Consider the following 18,129-nt stretch of genomic DNA (forward strand, 5'->3'; position numbering starts at 1 on the left):
CCTTTGTATCATCTGCAAACTTAGACATTAAACTTGATATCCCATCATCAATATCATTCATAAACACCGAAAACAACAATGGACCCAACACTGAACCTTGAGGAACTCCACTAATAACATTAGTCCACGTTGAGCAGTGTCCATTGATTACCACTCTCTGTCTTCTGCCACTCAACCATCCCCTTATCCATAGCAGCAATTTGCCTCCAATGCCACACTGCTCCAATTTGTGCAGCAGTCTTCCATGTGCAACAGTATCAAAAGCCTTTCTAAGATCCAAATATATAATATCAAAGTTATTCCCTGCATCCAGTTCTTTTGTGACTACATCATAGTATCCAATCAAATTGGTCAGGCAAGACCTGCCCTTAACAAAACCATGCTGCGTCTGAGCTATAACGGAATTCTTGTCTAGATGATCCTGCAGTGCTTCTTTAACCAGTGCCTCCATTAATTTACCTGGAACAGAAGTTAAACTAACAGGTCTATAATTACTTGTGTCAGCCTTTGATCCTCCTTTGTGAATTGGGGTTACATTTGCACATCTCCAGTCTATGGGTACCTCCCCTGAGTCCAAAGAAGCTCTCATAATTATGGCTAGGGGTTTGCATACTTCCTTTGCTGCCTCCTTTAATATAACTGGATAGATCCCATCCACCCCAGGTGCCTTTTTTATGTTTATCCTCAACAATCTCTCCTCCACTTTCCTCTCAGTTATTACAAAATCATCCAGCTCACTGCCAATGTTTACTTTACCTACATCATTCTCCTTCCTGAATAACTCCTCATGCGTGAATGTAGATGCAAAATACTCGTTTAGATTGTTAGCCACCTGAGCAGGATCCTCAACTGTTGAACCATCAATATCCAGTGGACCAATCTGATTCATCCCTTTCCTTCTCGAGTTCAAGTACGTAAAGAACTCCTTTCTGTTTTTCTTTGCATCCTTTGCCAAGGATTTTTCGTAGTCTGCCTTTGCCTGCCTAATCTCCTTTGTGACTTGGTTACAGACCAACTTATATCTATCATAGGCTTCCATGTCACCCATTAATTTGTATGTATCCCATGCATTTTTCTTCTCTGCCACATGTCTCATTAGTCCATCTGACAACCATTTAGGCCTAAACCTTGAACAATATTTCTTAGTTGGTATGTAAAGCCTGGTAGCCACCAAGATTAGTTCCTTGAATGCTTCCCATTTTGAGTTTGCTGTTGGTAACATCATCAGTTGGTCCCACTGTATAGAATTTAAATACTGTCTCAGACCATCATAGTCGCCTTTACGAAAACAAAAACCCTTCCCTTTACCTCTGATGGTAGTTACCTCCTTGAGTAAATCCCACTTCAACACACTGTGATCACTGCCACCTAGTGGTTCATTTATCTGCAGATTCTTAATTTATGAAGAATCACTGCTGATAATGAAATCACGAGTATTCCTCCCTCTAGTTGCCTCCCGAACATGCTGATGTAGAAAACAATCATCCAATAAATCCAGAAAAGCCTTGCTAGTGTGTGAGTGACCAGCCCCCAAATTCCAGTCAATATCTGGGAAATTAAAATCTCCCATTATAAGACTCTCTGATTTACTGGCCCACTCTATTTCCCTGTACAGTTTCTTATTGTACTCATCAGAGTCATTAGGCCTATAACACACTCCTACTCTCAATTTTGATCTCCCAATGCTTATGTCACACCAAACTGACTCGACACTGCACTGTCCAGCGATGTCGACTGGCTTCACTTCCTTGGTTTTTATGTATTTCTTAACTAATAGCATAACCCCTCCTCCCTTCCTATCCAGTCTATCCTTTCTGTAGTCCCTAAATTCCAGTTCTGCATTCCTTATATCTGTGTGACACCACGTCTCTGATATCCCAACAATATCTGCCTTTGATGTTTTGAGCAATACCTCAAATTCATCAAATTTATTTACTAAACTCCTAGCATTGGTGTACACGCAAGTATACATGCACCTATTTCTATTCTTAGCTACCCTAACACAACCCATGAGTTTACTTGTACCGCAATGTCTCCCAGCAGTCTATGAAATATCCTGCATCTTGTTTTTCAGGCTTCTGCTCATTCCAATAGAAGCAGTGCAAGAATCTCTTTCACCTCTGCCAGTGGCTACTGTTAATCTATTCATCTTTGTCTCCCCCCCCAAGCTAGCAGTTTTCCGACCCACCTAACACTGCCTCGATAGCATCAGCAAATATTCTTGCACCCTTTCTATTTAAGTGTATCCCATCCCTGTAGAAGCAATCTCTCCTGTTAACAAGTACAGTCCAGGCTGAAAAAAATTCTACCCTTTGAGCCTTGCACAATCTTTCCAGGGCCGAATTGATCGACAAGGCTCTCATCATATACTCCCTCCTATCGTGTCTGGGCAGAATTGCAGACACTTTCAAGTTCAACCCTAATTCACGGCTTTTTTTCAACAGTGACCTGTACTTGCTAAGTAATTCCGCCGGTCTCCTACTCTTAATATCATTAGTGCCAACGTGTACAACTATATCACCTTTTGTGCCCTTAAAAGATGATATCCGCTCTACAACGTCATCAACCTTTGCCCCTGGCAGACATACCCTGGTCCTATTCCACCTATCCTTTTTTACAAAGCATGTTCCCCGTTTCCCTGACAATAGAGTCACCAACAACTACTAGTTCCTGTGGGACCAGCGCATTCTGCCTAGGGGGCTGCCCCTGTGTTGCCTGATGACCAAGTGCAAGCTCTGGCGTTGATGTGGGCAGCTGAGAGCTTGATGGGCCCCTCAATTTATTTCCTTCGAGGGCATCCACCCTGTCCTTCAAGGTCTCATAAAGGCCCATAACAACGCTGAGTTGTCGCCTGATTTCCTTGCACTCCTTACATCGTGCACACACAAAGACATCCCCCTTGGCAGTATCATGTCCCGTACCCGACTGCTCCGCAAACATCAAGCAAACAGTGCATTTTAATAGACTGTGATTCAGAGGGCAACTGCCCCCCTCAGTTCTCCCCTGAACCACAGCACTCCCATTAGCTTGAGCCTTTTGCTTTGCTGCTCTGGTCAGAGTCATGATTCCAATTTAATTCAATAAAATTTAAAACAAAAATTAAATCCTTAAGTTATATCCCAAAACAGTTATGTTATATATATATATATATATATATATATTTTTTTTTTTTTTTTCAGTATCTAGTGTTCCCTTTATACAACTTCCGTATCACGTGTACCACTATAGTTATGTATTACTTATTTGTTACGATTAAGTCGTTATATATATATAGAGTTAAAAATACAATTTAACTGACAATAAAGTTTATCAAGATTAATAGATTTACTGATTAATTGACAATATTATATTATGCAGTATACTACACTAAGCTTATGCTATCGTGTAAAAATGGCGGGAATTCACGAACGGTATTTCTACGGACTCGTAAGTATTGATTAGCTTCTTTTGCTTCACTACTGTAGTCTAAGGCATGATTCTAGTCTATATCAATTTAAGAATAATGCTACAATATATCCACATTATTTAGCAGAAGTACTTATGCGCTATTTGAAGTTACATTATGCAATTTAAAACTAAGAGTATAATAATGCTACACCATCTGGATTACTTAGCAGCAAAGGCACCTCCGTAGCCAGGTGGGAAGGAGCAGCAGAGCGTAGCACACTTCTTGATTAGACTGGGGTTCGAGCCCGCCACCACCAAATACGGAGGATGCGGAAAGGTCAGGGAATGACCACCGCATATTCCCGGAGCAATATGGCCTTAATTGCTAATGCTCCTAAAAACCAAATAACAAACTTAGCAGCAATACTTAACTGTGCCATTTTAAGTTACATTATGTAACTTAAAATAGTTTTGAGTACTGCTGCTATGAGAGTCGTGGTTGGCGCATTATAGCCTAGGTTGCTGTTGCACCCATAAAATCAAATAAAAGCTGCTATGAGATATTGCATTGCAATATTTGGATATAATGCAATGATGTGATATATAATGATGCAATATATTGCAATAAATTTTTAGTTTTAAAAAAACTACTAAATTATGTTTCATTCTTATATTGATAATATAACAACTGACACTATGCTGCTGCAACAGGATCTGGAAAGGTTGAGCAGATGGGCTGAGAGGTGGCAAATGAAGTTTAACATTGACAAATGTAAAGTACTACACATGAGAAACAGCAACCCCAGAGCAACGTATCAACTTTGTGGTACTACACTGACAGTGGTAGAGAATGAAAGGGACTTTGGGGTGGTTGTGCAGGCAGATATGAAGTTCTCTGAGCAGTGCAGACGGGCTGCAAGAGTAGCTCATGGAGTATTGTCAATGATATACAGGAATTTTTCCAGCAGGGATAAGGAGGTGATTATTCCCTTGTATAAGGCAATGGTCAGGCCACACCTAGAGTACTGTATACAGGTCTGGAGGCCTCATTTCAAGAAGGATGTAGAGCTGCTGGAACGAGTACAGAGAAGGGCAACAAGATTAGTGAATGGAACAAAGGGGTGCTCTTACGAAGAAAGGCTTAAGTTTTGCAAATTACAGTGTCTGGGGACTAGGCACCAGCGAGGTGATCTGATAGAGGTGTATAAAGCCTTGAATGGTTTGAGCATGCTCAATGCTGATGAGATTCTTCCTCTAGCTCAGAATAATCACCTGAGAGGGCATAAATTCAAATTGAGGAAAGACAGATGTAGGATAGACGTGCGGAAATTTGCCTTTAGCCAGCGGGTGGTTGGTTGGTGGAACAGACTTCCATCCCTTGTCGTGGAGGTTGATAGCCTAAATAAGTTTAAGGCTCAGCTGGACAGGTATTTTGAACGAACAGAGGGGTGAAGTGGAAGTGGGTTTTTTTTTTTTTTTTTTTTGCTGATGCTGCATAAGCTTGCTTTCTTGCATCAAATGCCTCTACTAATGCTAATGCTAACAATATCATTCTTATATCAATACAGTAACAATGGCAGAAAACAACTTTTGTTTTTTAAGTGATGTTGAAAACCAAGCAAAGAACATTTTAACCTACTCCATCAGATAAACGCAAGTACCAAGTATACTACTAATTTTAAGCAGAAATATAAGAAAATCAGTAATTTTTGAGAAATTAAAAAAAAAATTCAACTTAGCATTTCCAAAAATCATGAAGAGCTAAGTGATTTAGCTCGTGATTCATACTTATTTAAAAAGCAAGCAGAACTCCTTGGTTACAACAGTGAAAGTTTCTTAATTCAGGACCTAAAATTACAATATGTTGGAAATGTTGCAAAGTGTTTTTAAATATTTAATTTTGAAGACATATGTTTATGTTAGAATATTAGTGGATTTCTGAATGAACTGGACATTGACCACAATCCTAACAAATGTTATATATTTATTGATGCTTCAATATGAAGTTTATAATGGAAATGCATTCCTATCATTTCCTCTTTCATGACTGTTGACTTGAAAGAAACACAAGAATAAGTCCAAGATTCTGAATGCCTTAAAGTACCATCACTTTTCTTGGAATATCTGAGGTGATTGGGTTACTCACTGGTCTACATGGAGGTTTTCACAAAATACTGTTGTTTCTGTTTGTGGGACAGCCATGCAACAGAGAAACATTATATTGTGCAGTAGTGGGAAAAGAAGGAGAAATAATATAAAATTTGGATTAATGAAGAAATTTAAGGCTCTTGATAAAGAAAGAAATTGATTCTGTTACCTGAGGGATACATTTCCCAATTTAAATGGATTCAAAGCTGAAAGAAGGAATTTTCAATAGGCTTCAAATTAAGAAACTCAGTAAAGATCATGTATTTGAAATAAAGCTACAGAATATTGAATGTGCAATCCATGTACATCTTGTTTAAAGCAGCTGTGTGTCGATTTCTTTGAAGAAGGAAAGAAAAATTATGAATCTAGTGTCGACTTTACTGCGATGTTATAAAGATATGGGCTGCTGAATGCCTTTAAATTCATTTTCTTTATCCTCTATCAGTTTTTTCCCCCTCAAAATTTGAGAAATGTAAGCAATGAACAAGGGGAATGTTTTCATCAGGACATATATTTAAGATAACCTATGTATTATTGTAAGATATTTGAAGCGGGTTGTTCATTGAGTTAAAAAAAATTTGTGTGTGTGTGTATTGTATTTTTATGCATTTATTTGTTTGCTATTTACTTAGAACAGCGGATCAATTTCCCTTAGAATCTATAACTTCTGCTCCAGAGGAATTTTTTCGTCTATTGGCCAGTGTTATTACTGAAGTCAGGTTAAGGTAGGGTTCACTTTTCTGAGCTTGAAAATAGTGACAAAGTATTTCTCAGTTTAGGGTCACAATTTTGAATTACCCCTTCCCTCTTAAACTGTAGCAGTAACTCCAATTCAGCATCATCGGGGTAATTTACTTTTTATCCACTTTATGGAAGTGAGCAACTTTCCTTTTGGATTTTTTTTTTTTTTTTTACTAACTGCATAAAAAATTGTTTCTGATTTTTGATGTAACTCAAAAATCAAGGTTTGTTTTTAATATGCATTAATTATTGTGAATTTGAAGGTAATTTATTTCCTTCCTAATGCAGGTATCAGGAACAACTTCCCGAAATTATCCACTCAAGGAAGGAACCTTATATCACACTAGAGGAACTTGTCCAAATAACTAAGTGGAAACTAATGGTAAATTGCAGTTTTGTTTAGGTTGATGAATGAATTTTAAAATGTGTAGTACAAAAAATGATTATATAAATATTATAATCGATATATATTTTTTATACAGTACACTGTATAAAAGGTAATCTTCACAGTGGTGTTCAGCTCTGTTGTTTTGTGAAGCTGTCAATTGCAGTTGCCTCTGTTGCACTAGAAATGTTGGTTTTTTTTTTGGAGGGGAGGGTTTGAACAGAATAGAATCTATTTGTTGCAGAACAATTAAATACATGGCATGATGTGGAGCTTATATAATTGCATTGTGAATTTCATTCATAACTATTTCATACATTGCAGTCATCCATACAGTAAAGCTTTTATTCTGTACTATCATTAAAAAGAATTTATTTTAGCATGTTATAATTGATCTTGAAGGTGTCTATAAGGTTAGGAGCTGATTATTTCAACTGATTTTAGTTTGTGTTTAAGTTCAGTATTGATTAAAAATAATCAGTCTTAATCTCTTTGTAATTGGTTCTGGCATACATCGAAAGTGCTGAGTGACTCATAGACTTCTTTGAGCTTTGTAGAGCATCAGAGTTGGGTCATGAGGTTAGATGACAACTGTTTATTTTGCCAATTATTAACTTGTTGAAGAATGTGAGATGATTTTATTTCTTCTGCATTGTAATATCGCCAGTTTCAAATTTTCACAACTGCAAGTTTTTTTTTTTTTTTTTTTTTTGTTTCTCTATTTCCATTGTAAATAGCATGTAGGATGTGTACTCAAGGACATGTCTAATATGCCAGTCGAAGCTCTTTATAGCAACACTCCATAAGAACGAATTAAAAAAAAAAAAGAAAAAAAAGTCATTATATTAATAGTTTATAAAATCAGCAAGATAACAAAGATGTTGAACATTTAATGTAATTCTACTAATACAATATAGCATAATCTATCTCAGAATACGTACTACAGTATTAAACAAGAAAATGATGATTGCACATTCTGTATCAATTATATGGGGTGATAAAATAAATTTGTTGGAAAGTATCTAACCTCTGAAGAAATGCTGGAATGTTGTGAAAAGTCTTATTTTTCAATATAGTCCCCCCTTACGTCAACACACTCTCTGACACGATCCACTAGCTTTCGTAACCCACTCCAATAAAATTCAGATTGACTCAGACCGGTTGTTGACTGCATTCATCACAACATTGTCTTTTCAGTCCACACCCTCCAAACTGTTCTTTGTATGCATCTAGAACTTCATGTCATATTCTTTCCCCCCCCCACCCCTTTCCAGCTTATACATGACTCCAGGTTGCATATATAGTCTGAAATCTGGAAACCTTAGTTGCCATTTTTTTTTTTTTTTTTTTTTTGGACCATATATGCGATTGATTCGAGTCTGTTTGAAGCAATGGGGCCTTGCTCAGATTATTAACAACCCTTCCCAGCTTTGACAGCTTACCTTGGATACCTCATCAGTATCTTTTATGAAAATTAGAAATGGGAGACCCAACACAGTCAACCTAGTCTTGTCTTCAAGGTGGACTAGCATAAAAAGTTAGGTCCTTGAGGGACCCACTTTTTATGTTAGTTTATCTTGAAGACTGACCGTTTGTCTTTTAGCCAGCCTGCAATCCAGCATAAGATCTTATCAGCAACTACGACTTCTTCCAGTTTATATAGCAGCCTTCCATGAGGGACTGTATCAAAATCTTTACTGAAATCCATACTTAAAATTGTTACATGCATCCAACTGCTATATGTACTATAACAGTATACTATACTATACTGTTATTAACATTAGCATAGGCATATAATGCAAGAAAGTAAGCTTATACATCATCAGCCAAAAAAATGTTTAATGCCTAATGACTACATCATAGTAATTGACCAGATTGGCATGGGGAGATCTTCCCTTAATGAATCCATTCTGGGATTTTACTCAAGATTCCATTCTTGTCTTGAACTTTATCTTTAAACATTTGTTTGTTTGTTTTTTTGTGCCCAACTAAACAAAATGAAATGGGAATAGTACCTATTGTAAAAGAAAAATGCCTACTTAAGACACACTGCAGTATTTTCACTCTTGCAATTTGCTTCAAAAATTATAGCCTCCCAGATCTAGAAATGTGTGTAATTTTCTATCATATGATGACAGAAAACAATTATCCCTATTGTTAACATCACAGCTGCAGTAATGCATCACTGTCAGCTGTCCACCCACTAAAAGAATACAGGGATTGCTCACCAACCACAGGGCAATATGTTCCTAAAAAGTACCATGTTTAGCAAAATCACAGTTGGCAAGACTAAGGTCTTATTGAAAATAGGGAATTAAGGATAAAAACAATAATTATGCCAATAAAATATATGAAAAAACACACAGCAAAGTACTGTGACTGTGCTGGTATATGTTAACATCATTAAGTGAAAAAATATATATTTGTACTTCATATGATTTGACAGCTGATAGGCATTAACATAAAGATTTAATTTCAATGCTTATTATTTTGTAACTAACCATAATGACTCAGGTAGAGTTTAGTGCACTATCATTATTACTGGTTATCTAGTGGTTTGTTCTGCATTGTATTGTATATGTTAACATCATTAAGTGAAAAAATATATATTTGTACTTCATATGATTTGACAGCTGATAGGCATTAACATAAAGATTTAATTTCAATGCTTATTATTTTGTAACTAACCATAATGACTCAGGTAGAGTTTAGTGCACTATCATTATTACTGGTTATCTAGTGGTTTGTTCTGCATTGTATTGTAGTTTTGTTAGTTTAAATATGTGATTCATTTTAAAAGAATTGTTTTGTGAAAGAAGATTAGGTTACTTTGAATTTAAGTGATGCAATAACACTATGATGTTTAATTCACTTTAAATGTTCGTTTCCTGCTTAACCTACAACCTTAATGAACCAAATTCAGAAATCACTGGATTGGAGAGGTTAGAAACATTTTTGGGCTTTCTTCTGACTATGACTGAATTAGTCAGCCACTGACAATGGCTGCTTAACAAAAATATCCAGTTTTTCTCCTGGCAAATTGGAAAAAAATGGTTATTGATGTTGCATGGTTTTTCAACCATGTGGAATAAAAACCCCCATGCACATATGCATCAACCAGCAGTGAATGTGTTAAGTTGGCATAACATGCTGTAGTTAACTTCACTGAGATCATGGATCATAAACTTTTTTTTTCATTTATCAGTATTATTAAATTGAAATAAGAATAAAGAAACTAAAAAAAATTTTAAATACTGCAAGTTGCATTTCATGATAAAATGAGTAATTTGTCTACTGTTAGTGTTATGATGCATTTGTTAATATCATTAATTTGAAAGAAAAGTCTAGGAGAAAAGTTCATATTTTGCTAGAATGCAATTCTGGAGCATTTCAACTAGATCTATTAAAAGTCGTCCAATTGTTTAAATTCGAAATGTGGAAGGTATGCATTTAGGTGTGTTGCCTCTAATCCATCACAGTACAATTTATCTCATCTCTTTGACACAGTGATATTAGTATCATAGTGTCAAAGGCTTGTTTTAGTTTCATATATACCAAACTAGTTTGCAACCTTTCATCCAAGGATATTTTTATCTCTGACATAAAAATTATTATGTCCGAGCATGTTGTGAACCCTTTTGATAAAACCATATACCTCTACAACAAATTCAGTCTTATGAAGTTGAATAATTTCGTTGTCACCATAGATTCAACAGTTGTTGAGCAGATAGATCCATAATTCTCAACTGATGCATGTTTGTCAGCTTTGTTGTATATTGGAAAGATGTAAGCTTGATTCAGAAGAGCAGGTATATACCACTTACGAAAGATAGTTTTATTATATGAGGTAGGATGTTTACCAGATTTTTGTCACATTTTTCTTATTGGATACATATAGCATTTTATTTGATCTTATGATATCAGTTTTACACTTATTTTATTTGGGCGTTAGAATATTGAGAACCATGGCATTTAATAACAAAAAAGAAAATAAAGGAAATATTGCCTACTACATAATACCATTTGGGAAAGTATGCCAATCACTATCAACTTTCCTTCTTCCTTTTGTTACGCTTTGCATTTGTCAAAATTTATAGATGGGCAGCATTTTGGCTTATCAGTCAAACAGAGTGAGTCAAATGTAGGCTGTGGTTGCCAACTCTGTGACTTTATAGAAGCAGCAGATTCAAGGTCTGCATTACTTAGTATTAGATTTTGGTCATGTTATGACTAGAATCTGACTATCATAGATGCTCAAGTACAAGTCCACTTTGAATACATCAACCCTAGATTTAGGCTTCCAGAAGTCAGAAAATATATTTACCCATGTATTAGTCAATATCAGATAATACACTTTGATGGCATAGTCAATATTGGAACTCCCCGACTTACGTAATACTTGACTTATGCATATTTATAATGGAAATTGCACTACACTTTCATCGTTATCATATGTTCCATTATAAGAATCAATTTTGAAAGCCTTTGTGATATATTTTTCTAAAGTACATTTCTGGAGGTCACAACCAAAAAACAATTTGCACTTTCCGGTTTGTTGGGCTTTTCTGTTAGTGCAGTCTATTATAAACGGATAGTAACCTCTATCTTATTGCATTTGTGATAATACCAATAATAAAGAGCCGCATGCGGCTTGCAAGCTGCAGGTTGCCAACCCCCTGCTATAGTGGATAAGTAAGTGATTTTTGGTAAATTTTAGTGGCATTTCTATTTCTTTCTATTTTATAATTGTGTTAAACTTATAATTTTCATTGTGCTGATTATGTGACCATGTTTAGTATTTAAATTGGATAATTAATTTGAAATCCACATTATATAGCATTTAAATTGCATAATTAATTTGAAACTCACATTATATTCTTTACATAGCCATCTAATGTGCAATAATCAGTGATGGAGATTAATAAGTACTATATCTATAATTAGCGTGCAATTCTATACTCTAAATTTTAGTGTAGAATATTTTAAAAATGTTCTACACTAAAAATTTAAAGCCATTAAAAACCTTAAATACTTCTGTCAGTCCACATTGCAAGTGCCTAGTTTGCAGAGCCTGAAGTCTTTCTTGGTAAGTGCACTCTTTTGTACCCCTTACTAATCTTGCTGCCCTTGTCTACACCTAACCAAACAGATCAACATCCCTTCCTAAAATAAGGCTGCTTTCAGATCTGTATTTGGTATTTGAACTGGCCCACTATTGCCTTATACAATGAAATAATCACATCCTTATCCCTTCTGCTGAAACTTCTGTATCATTAACAAAATCCCGATGATATGTCTTTGCTGCTTGTCTGCACTGCTCAGAGAACTTCATGTCTGACTGCATAGTAATTCCCCAGCTCTTTTTCATTTTCCACTAACCTAAGTGTAATACCAAGAGGCTGATACGTTACTTTAGGATTACTGCTATCCATGTGCAGTACCAATATTAAATGACAATGCATTTGTCAATGCATTGTAATTGACAATGCATTTGTCAATGTTAAACTTCAGTTGCCATTTCTCAGCCCATCTGCTTAATTTTTCTAGATATTGTTGCAGTAGCATACCATCATTACTGTCGTTTAACCACACTCTGCCTTCTACCATTCAACCATCCCTTTATCTATAGTAGTAACTTGCCCTTAATCTCATAATACCTACTCATAATCTGCCTTATCCTGCCCAACCCTCTGTAGTTTTATTGCAAGGGGGGATTAGGCAGGATAGTTTTTATTTATTATATGTTTCTGTCTCCTGATAATTTATAATTACTCTATGCATTTTTCTGCTATCACTAGTCTCAATTGGGCCATGCATCATCCATTTTGGTCTAAACTTTGAACAGTGTCTCAGTTGGTATGAAAAGCTTAGTAGCTTTTGCTTACCTGAATGCTTCTCATTTAGTGTTTTCAGTTATTAACATTATCAGTTGGTCCCAGTGAAAAGAATTTAAACACTCTCTGAGCCCATTATAGTAAATATGGTTTCCACTAGAAATAGTAAGTACAACATGACTCAGCATGGAATTGCCCTGACACTCATATTCTTGTTGCTCAGGGAATGACCACTGCATATCCCCAGAGCAATATGGTCTTAGTTGCTAATGCTCCTTAATACAAAAACCAAATAACAACAACAACATCTTGTTGCTTGTATGTGGTGTGGCATGTATCCATCAGATAGGGAAAGCTCTGCATATTATTTGTATTAATATGCTTATTAATATACAATTAATATACTCGTATTAATATATAATACACTTAATATTAAACACAATTTATTTTTCTGTAATTTTAAAACCATACACTTAATACTAAACACAATTTATTTCTCTGTAATTAAAAACAATACTATTTAAAAATAAACACAATTTCAGTTATTCTTTATTTATGATCTTAAAATTGATGTTTGTTTTAAAGATTTCACTTTGATATTTCTTAAGTTTCCCCTTAAAACACTCAACGCATTAAAAGTCTCATTACTTGCCTCAGTTCCTTCAAAAAAATTGACTAATGTGTCTATTGCACCTTGAGCTTGTGAGATTATCGGCACTGATTTTGATTCACTTGTCATCATATCATCATCACACTCATTGTCTTTATCATTGTCGTTATTGTCACTGTTGAACACAGCATCTACAATGTTACTCTCTGTAGGAAGATCACTAGTTAACAAGTTATCATCGACTTGTACAAATTCATCAGTGTTATCTGTATTAAAACCTGCAACGTTGTTAAGTAGCAACCACTCAGATAATGGTAAGTTATTTATTGTTTCCATCATCTTCATCTATGATTGAAATTTCATTTGAATTTTAATTTTGATTTCTTGAAACAATTCGATATGGTTGTCGAAGTAACGTTGTTCCACGCTTCATTCAATAAATTCATAGCATCCAATATCAATATAGACTCGGTAAGTTTTTGTTCTCTTTGACTGATCAGATGTAGAACTAGAAATCCTTCATAAAATCCTTTCAAACTCTTGATTACATCTATGTCCATTAGTTGTAAAATTGATGTCGCATTGGGAGGCAGAAACACTAGCTTAATGTTGGACAAATTTTGAATCTGGGGATGTGCAGGACAGTTATCAACTAACAATAAAATATTTTCCTTCTTTTTGATTAGCTCCTTATTCCAATCATTTATGTATTGCCGAAAAATATCCGAAGCCATCCAAGCTTTCTTGTTCACAGTGTAATCCACAGGAAGTTTCCTTATGTTTTAACGATATTCCGTTAACAAACAGTTTTTTTTTTATCAGTTCCTGTCATATTTGTGCATACAGCACTGTCAAGCAAGCCTTTGATTTTTTTTTCCCACCAACACATTTTTCCCTTTTGAATTTAAATGCATTGTCAGGTGTCATATTATAAAAAAGTCCTGTTTCGTCGGCATTGTAGATATCTTCATTAAAATCTTTCCTGATTTCTGCCCAAACTTGGTCAATCCATTCATTTGCCATTATTGGATCTGCAGGTCGAGATTCTCCACTAATTTTTGCATAAATGATGTTATGTTGGTTTTTAAATCGATCCAGCCAACCATTGTTGCATACAAATTCATCCATACATGTTGCATACAAATTCCTCGCATCCAAATTGTTTAGCAAATTTTTCCACTTGAACCTTCAAGATTGGACCATCTATTGAAAATCCAGCACTTCTTTGTGTAGTAAACCATTGAAGTAATGTTTCAACGATGTCTGTAAACTTGCACTTTCTAAATTTTTTTTTTTTTTTTTTTTGGTTATGTTCTTTTCCAGTACCGATATGTAAACATCTTTATTCTTCCACAATGTTGATACACTTGAAGAGGGTAAAGAAAACTTTTTAGACACTTCAACATTTTTTGCACTACATTCTAACTCGCAAATAATTTCTTTTTCGCGAATTGAGAGACACTTTCTTTTATTAGTAGACATTTTCCATAGGAAGGGTTCGTTTCTAACTGATTTTACTTTAAGAATGATAAAGGATCTGCATACAAGTTCTTAGAAGTCCTGAAATCCATTCAACATTCTTAAAGTCCTAAAATGCATACAAAGTTCTTAGAAGTTCCGAAATAAATTTATAGTTCAGTGAATACAAGACAATCTGTAAATATGGTAATGCAACAAGTGGAATGCCAATGCACTATTGTATAGCTCCCGTACCTGGAAGGACAAGGTCATAAACCAGCCGCTAATCCAATGCAGGCGGTCACAAAGCTAAGTTGCCCTTTTCATTTTCATCTATTCCAAGAATTGGGTTTTTTCGATTACCCGAGCAGTTAAGAATGTTTGCATAGTTACCAAAATTTGTACAGTTTATCCGTATAGTACACTATACGGATAAAAGTGAGCGATTGTATGGGAATATGCATAAATTAAAATCATTATGGCTTTTTGCTTGTTACAGTTATTTCGTGATTTCGTTATTTCTGTGCTCATTATAACCAAGTTCGACTGTATTTTGATCCTAAGTTCAAAAAATTGCTTCAATACACTGCCGCGACTCAAGCATCATACTTTAGTATGGTACAACAAATCGCCGTATTCAGCCTTAATAGTTTCAAGAAAATTTTTGAATTGCCATTGACTCAGACCAGTCTTGTGAATAAAATTTACTGTTGATATTATAGTTGACATGATCTACACCCAAAAATTTTCTGCACAAAGACTGCTGGTGAATTATACAATGAAATTGCATTGGTTTTTTAATATTTATTTATGAAGCTGACCCATGAACCCAATTTTAGTACTCACCATATTTTTAGTGCCATCCATCATAACCACTGATAGCGAATCCCAATTCAATTTGAGGCTGCCGATTGCTTCTGACACACCAAAAATATATTTTTACCTGTTGTATCTTTCAAGCTTTTTAATGCAACTAGCTCTTCAGTTACAAAATTTTGATTTAGACCTCAGATATACATCAGTAATTGAACTGTGAATGGCTTGTATCTTCATTCTCATCAAGCGCTATTGAAAAATGTGTGAATTCACGAACTTTTTCACCGCCTCCGTAGCCAGGTGGGCAGGAGCACACGCTTCTTGATTAGACCAGGGTTCGAGCCCGTGATCACCAAATACAGAGGATGAAGAAAGGTCAGGGAATGACCACCGCATATCCCTGGACATCCTTAGTTGCTAATGCTCCTAAAAACCAAATAATAAACAACAAACAAACTTTTTCTACGAGTTGATTTTGAATATCGGCTCCTAATCTTCAATTCTTCTCGTTACAGTTGATGAAGATAAAATTACAGACAGAAAATTCTTTTCTTTCTCAGGACATACTTCTTCTGCAATTGCCAAACAAATTTGTTTTACAAATTCTCCATCCATAAAGGCCTTTCCTTCTTCAACAATGATTTGGGAGGCTCGAAAACCAGCTCTAACTGCAGATAAATTTTGATGAGTAAAAGTTCTAATTTTCTGTTGTTGACTTTGAAAGGTTTGGGTTAGTTCTTGGAGTTTTTTCTGCCACAAAGCTCCTTGAAATTTATCGTAATTTGAGGCATGTTTTGTGGTGTAGTGACATTTCACATTATATTCATTGAACATCGACAAGGCTTCATTGCAAATAAGACATGTGCAAGTATCATTGAGCAGTGCAAAAAAAGTAATTAATTAGTCACCGCTCATTAAAAATGCAACACTCAACATCAACTTTTCTTTTTTTTTTGACATCAACTTTAACATGATTTTTATGGGATCACTGAAATAATAAAAAAAAAAATACTTGTGAATATTGAAGTAAGCAAGCACTAACGTGTCTTAAAATTTTATGAAATATTTTAACATAAAGGTTATTATTATATTCATATCACTCTTATCACGTGAAATTAATAATATAGTTTATTAGGCTGTTTGCCTAATACACTACATTATTAAAATATAAAACTTAATAGTTTAATATAAAACTATATTATTAATTATAATATAGTTTAATAAGATGACGTTCGGGTATCTTACCAATACCCATCATCAGACCATGCTGTGGGGAGAACAGAAAGGGCTACAAATTTGAATATTTTAGGATATTACAATTGCAATTACCAATATTATGATTCTAAAGTATTAAGTTTTGAATTGCTGTTACAATAGAAAACAGGAAATCTAAGGTAATACAAAGAGATTAAATTTATACCTGCCAACAACCTCTTGCCAATGCTACCAGAAACTTTATGTGCATATAGATTGCCAGCAGCCGGGGTTGTTGTATAGTAGAAGCCAGGGGTGACCTTTGCTCCCATGTTCTGAACATCAGGGTTCATGTGCAGGCTGGTTCAGGATCTTACCGATACCAATCATCAGACCATGCCGCTGGTGCCAAGTTTTATCCAGGATTCTTGTGTTGTGGATGCCTAGGATGACCTTTGCTCTCATACTCTGGACATCAGGGTTGGTGTACAGGCTGGCAAGGGATTGGGAAATCCCTAATTACTGTCTCTAATGCTTATTGCTGTTTAATGACAGGGTCGAGATTAAAGGATTATTTTAATGGTGCTTCAAGGAATAGCTTTGAGTGGAAATAACAGAATTAATATCTAACACGACTAAGCTGATGACACAGAGGCATCAACACTATTAAGCAACTGACGAATGTTAAAATAATCTGTAAAATGTGTTTTTCATAAATTTTATTGTGACATAATATAAACATTAATTTTTACGATCTAATTGAAATATCTGCAGGCTGGATAAAATTCTTTCGTGGGCCATAGTTTGGGAACCCCTGCTGTAGAGTACTTATGGCTCTAGAGAGTAATAAATCTGGAATCCAACACCATGTCAGGTTCTGCTTTCCTATATAATTTTGTCCTAAGGATAAATTATCAAGTGCCAACTGCTTTGGTTCCAAATAAGGCAATTTTAGTGGAAAATTGAATTGTTAGGTTAAAATGGGACTATTTTCTGCAATAAGAGCACACTGAATGGAATCAGAGTAAAGGATATGTGGTTATCCACATAGAATTTTAAAAAAATAAAACTGAGGACTTGGTGCAAAATATATGATCACACTGGAAAAATTCTGCCCAGACATGACAGGAGAATGATGAAGGCTTTGTCAACTAACTGAATAGTGTTGCCAATCTTACAAAGTGGACTTTTTTTGGTGATCACATAAGTTTATCACATGCAACATTGGAAATTCACAAGTAATTTTAGAAGCTACTCATACCTTTAAATCTTTATTCCAGGCCTAGACCAAAGTGGATGACCCCTGAATTAAAAAGAAAAAGCTATGTGAGATAAATATAAATTATTGAAATATTAAGAATATTATGGTGAGTATAAATAATTAGCAGAGGTAAAGGTAGCATATTGCATTCCACCTTCCAGTTTGAGAAACCTTGCCACTTCATAAACAACTTGCCATTCATTGTAAAAAAACTATTGGCAAACTACAAGAACTCTATTAGCTGACTGATCTGAATCACTATGCCAATCAGTACTTAAACCTAGGATATTATTGG

The 18,129-nt window shown here is 35.1% G+C and overlaps 1 protein-coding gene across 1 annotated transcript in view; it reads left to right on the forward strand.

Moving 5' to 3' along the window:
- LOC150076732 (uncharacterized) overlaps nucleotides 1-18,129 on the forward strand; it is a 114,624-nt gene that overhangs the window by 54,401 nt on the left and 42,094 nt on the right. Inside the window, exon 2 of the mRNA XM_090385618.1 lies at nucleotides 6,565-6,658. Coding sequence (XP_090241744.1) covers nucleotides 6,565-6,658 — 94 coding nt within the window. The remainder of the gene's footprint in view (nucleotides 1-6,564; nucleotides 6,659-18,129) is intronic.

The sequence above is a fragment of the Mastigoproctus giganteus genome, chromosome 12 (genome assembly GCF_048544385.1).
Source record: "Mastigoproctus giganteus isolate SK-2022 chromosome 12, ASM4854438v1, whole genome shotgun sequence".
Lineage (NCBI taxonomy): Eukaryota > Metazoa > Arthropoda > Arachnida > Uropygi > Thelyphonidae > Mastigoproctus > Mastigoproctus giganteus.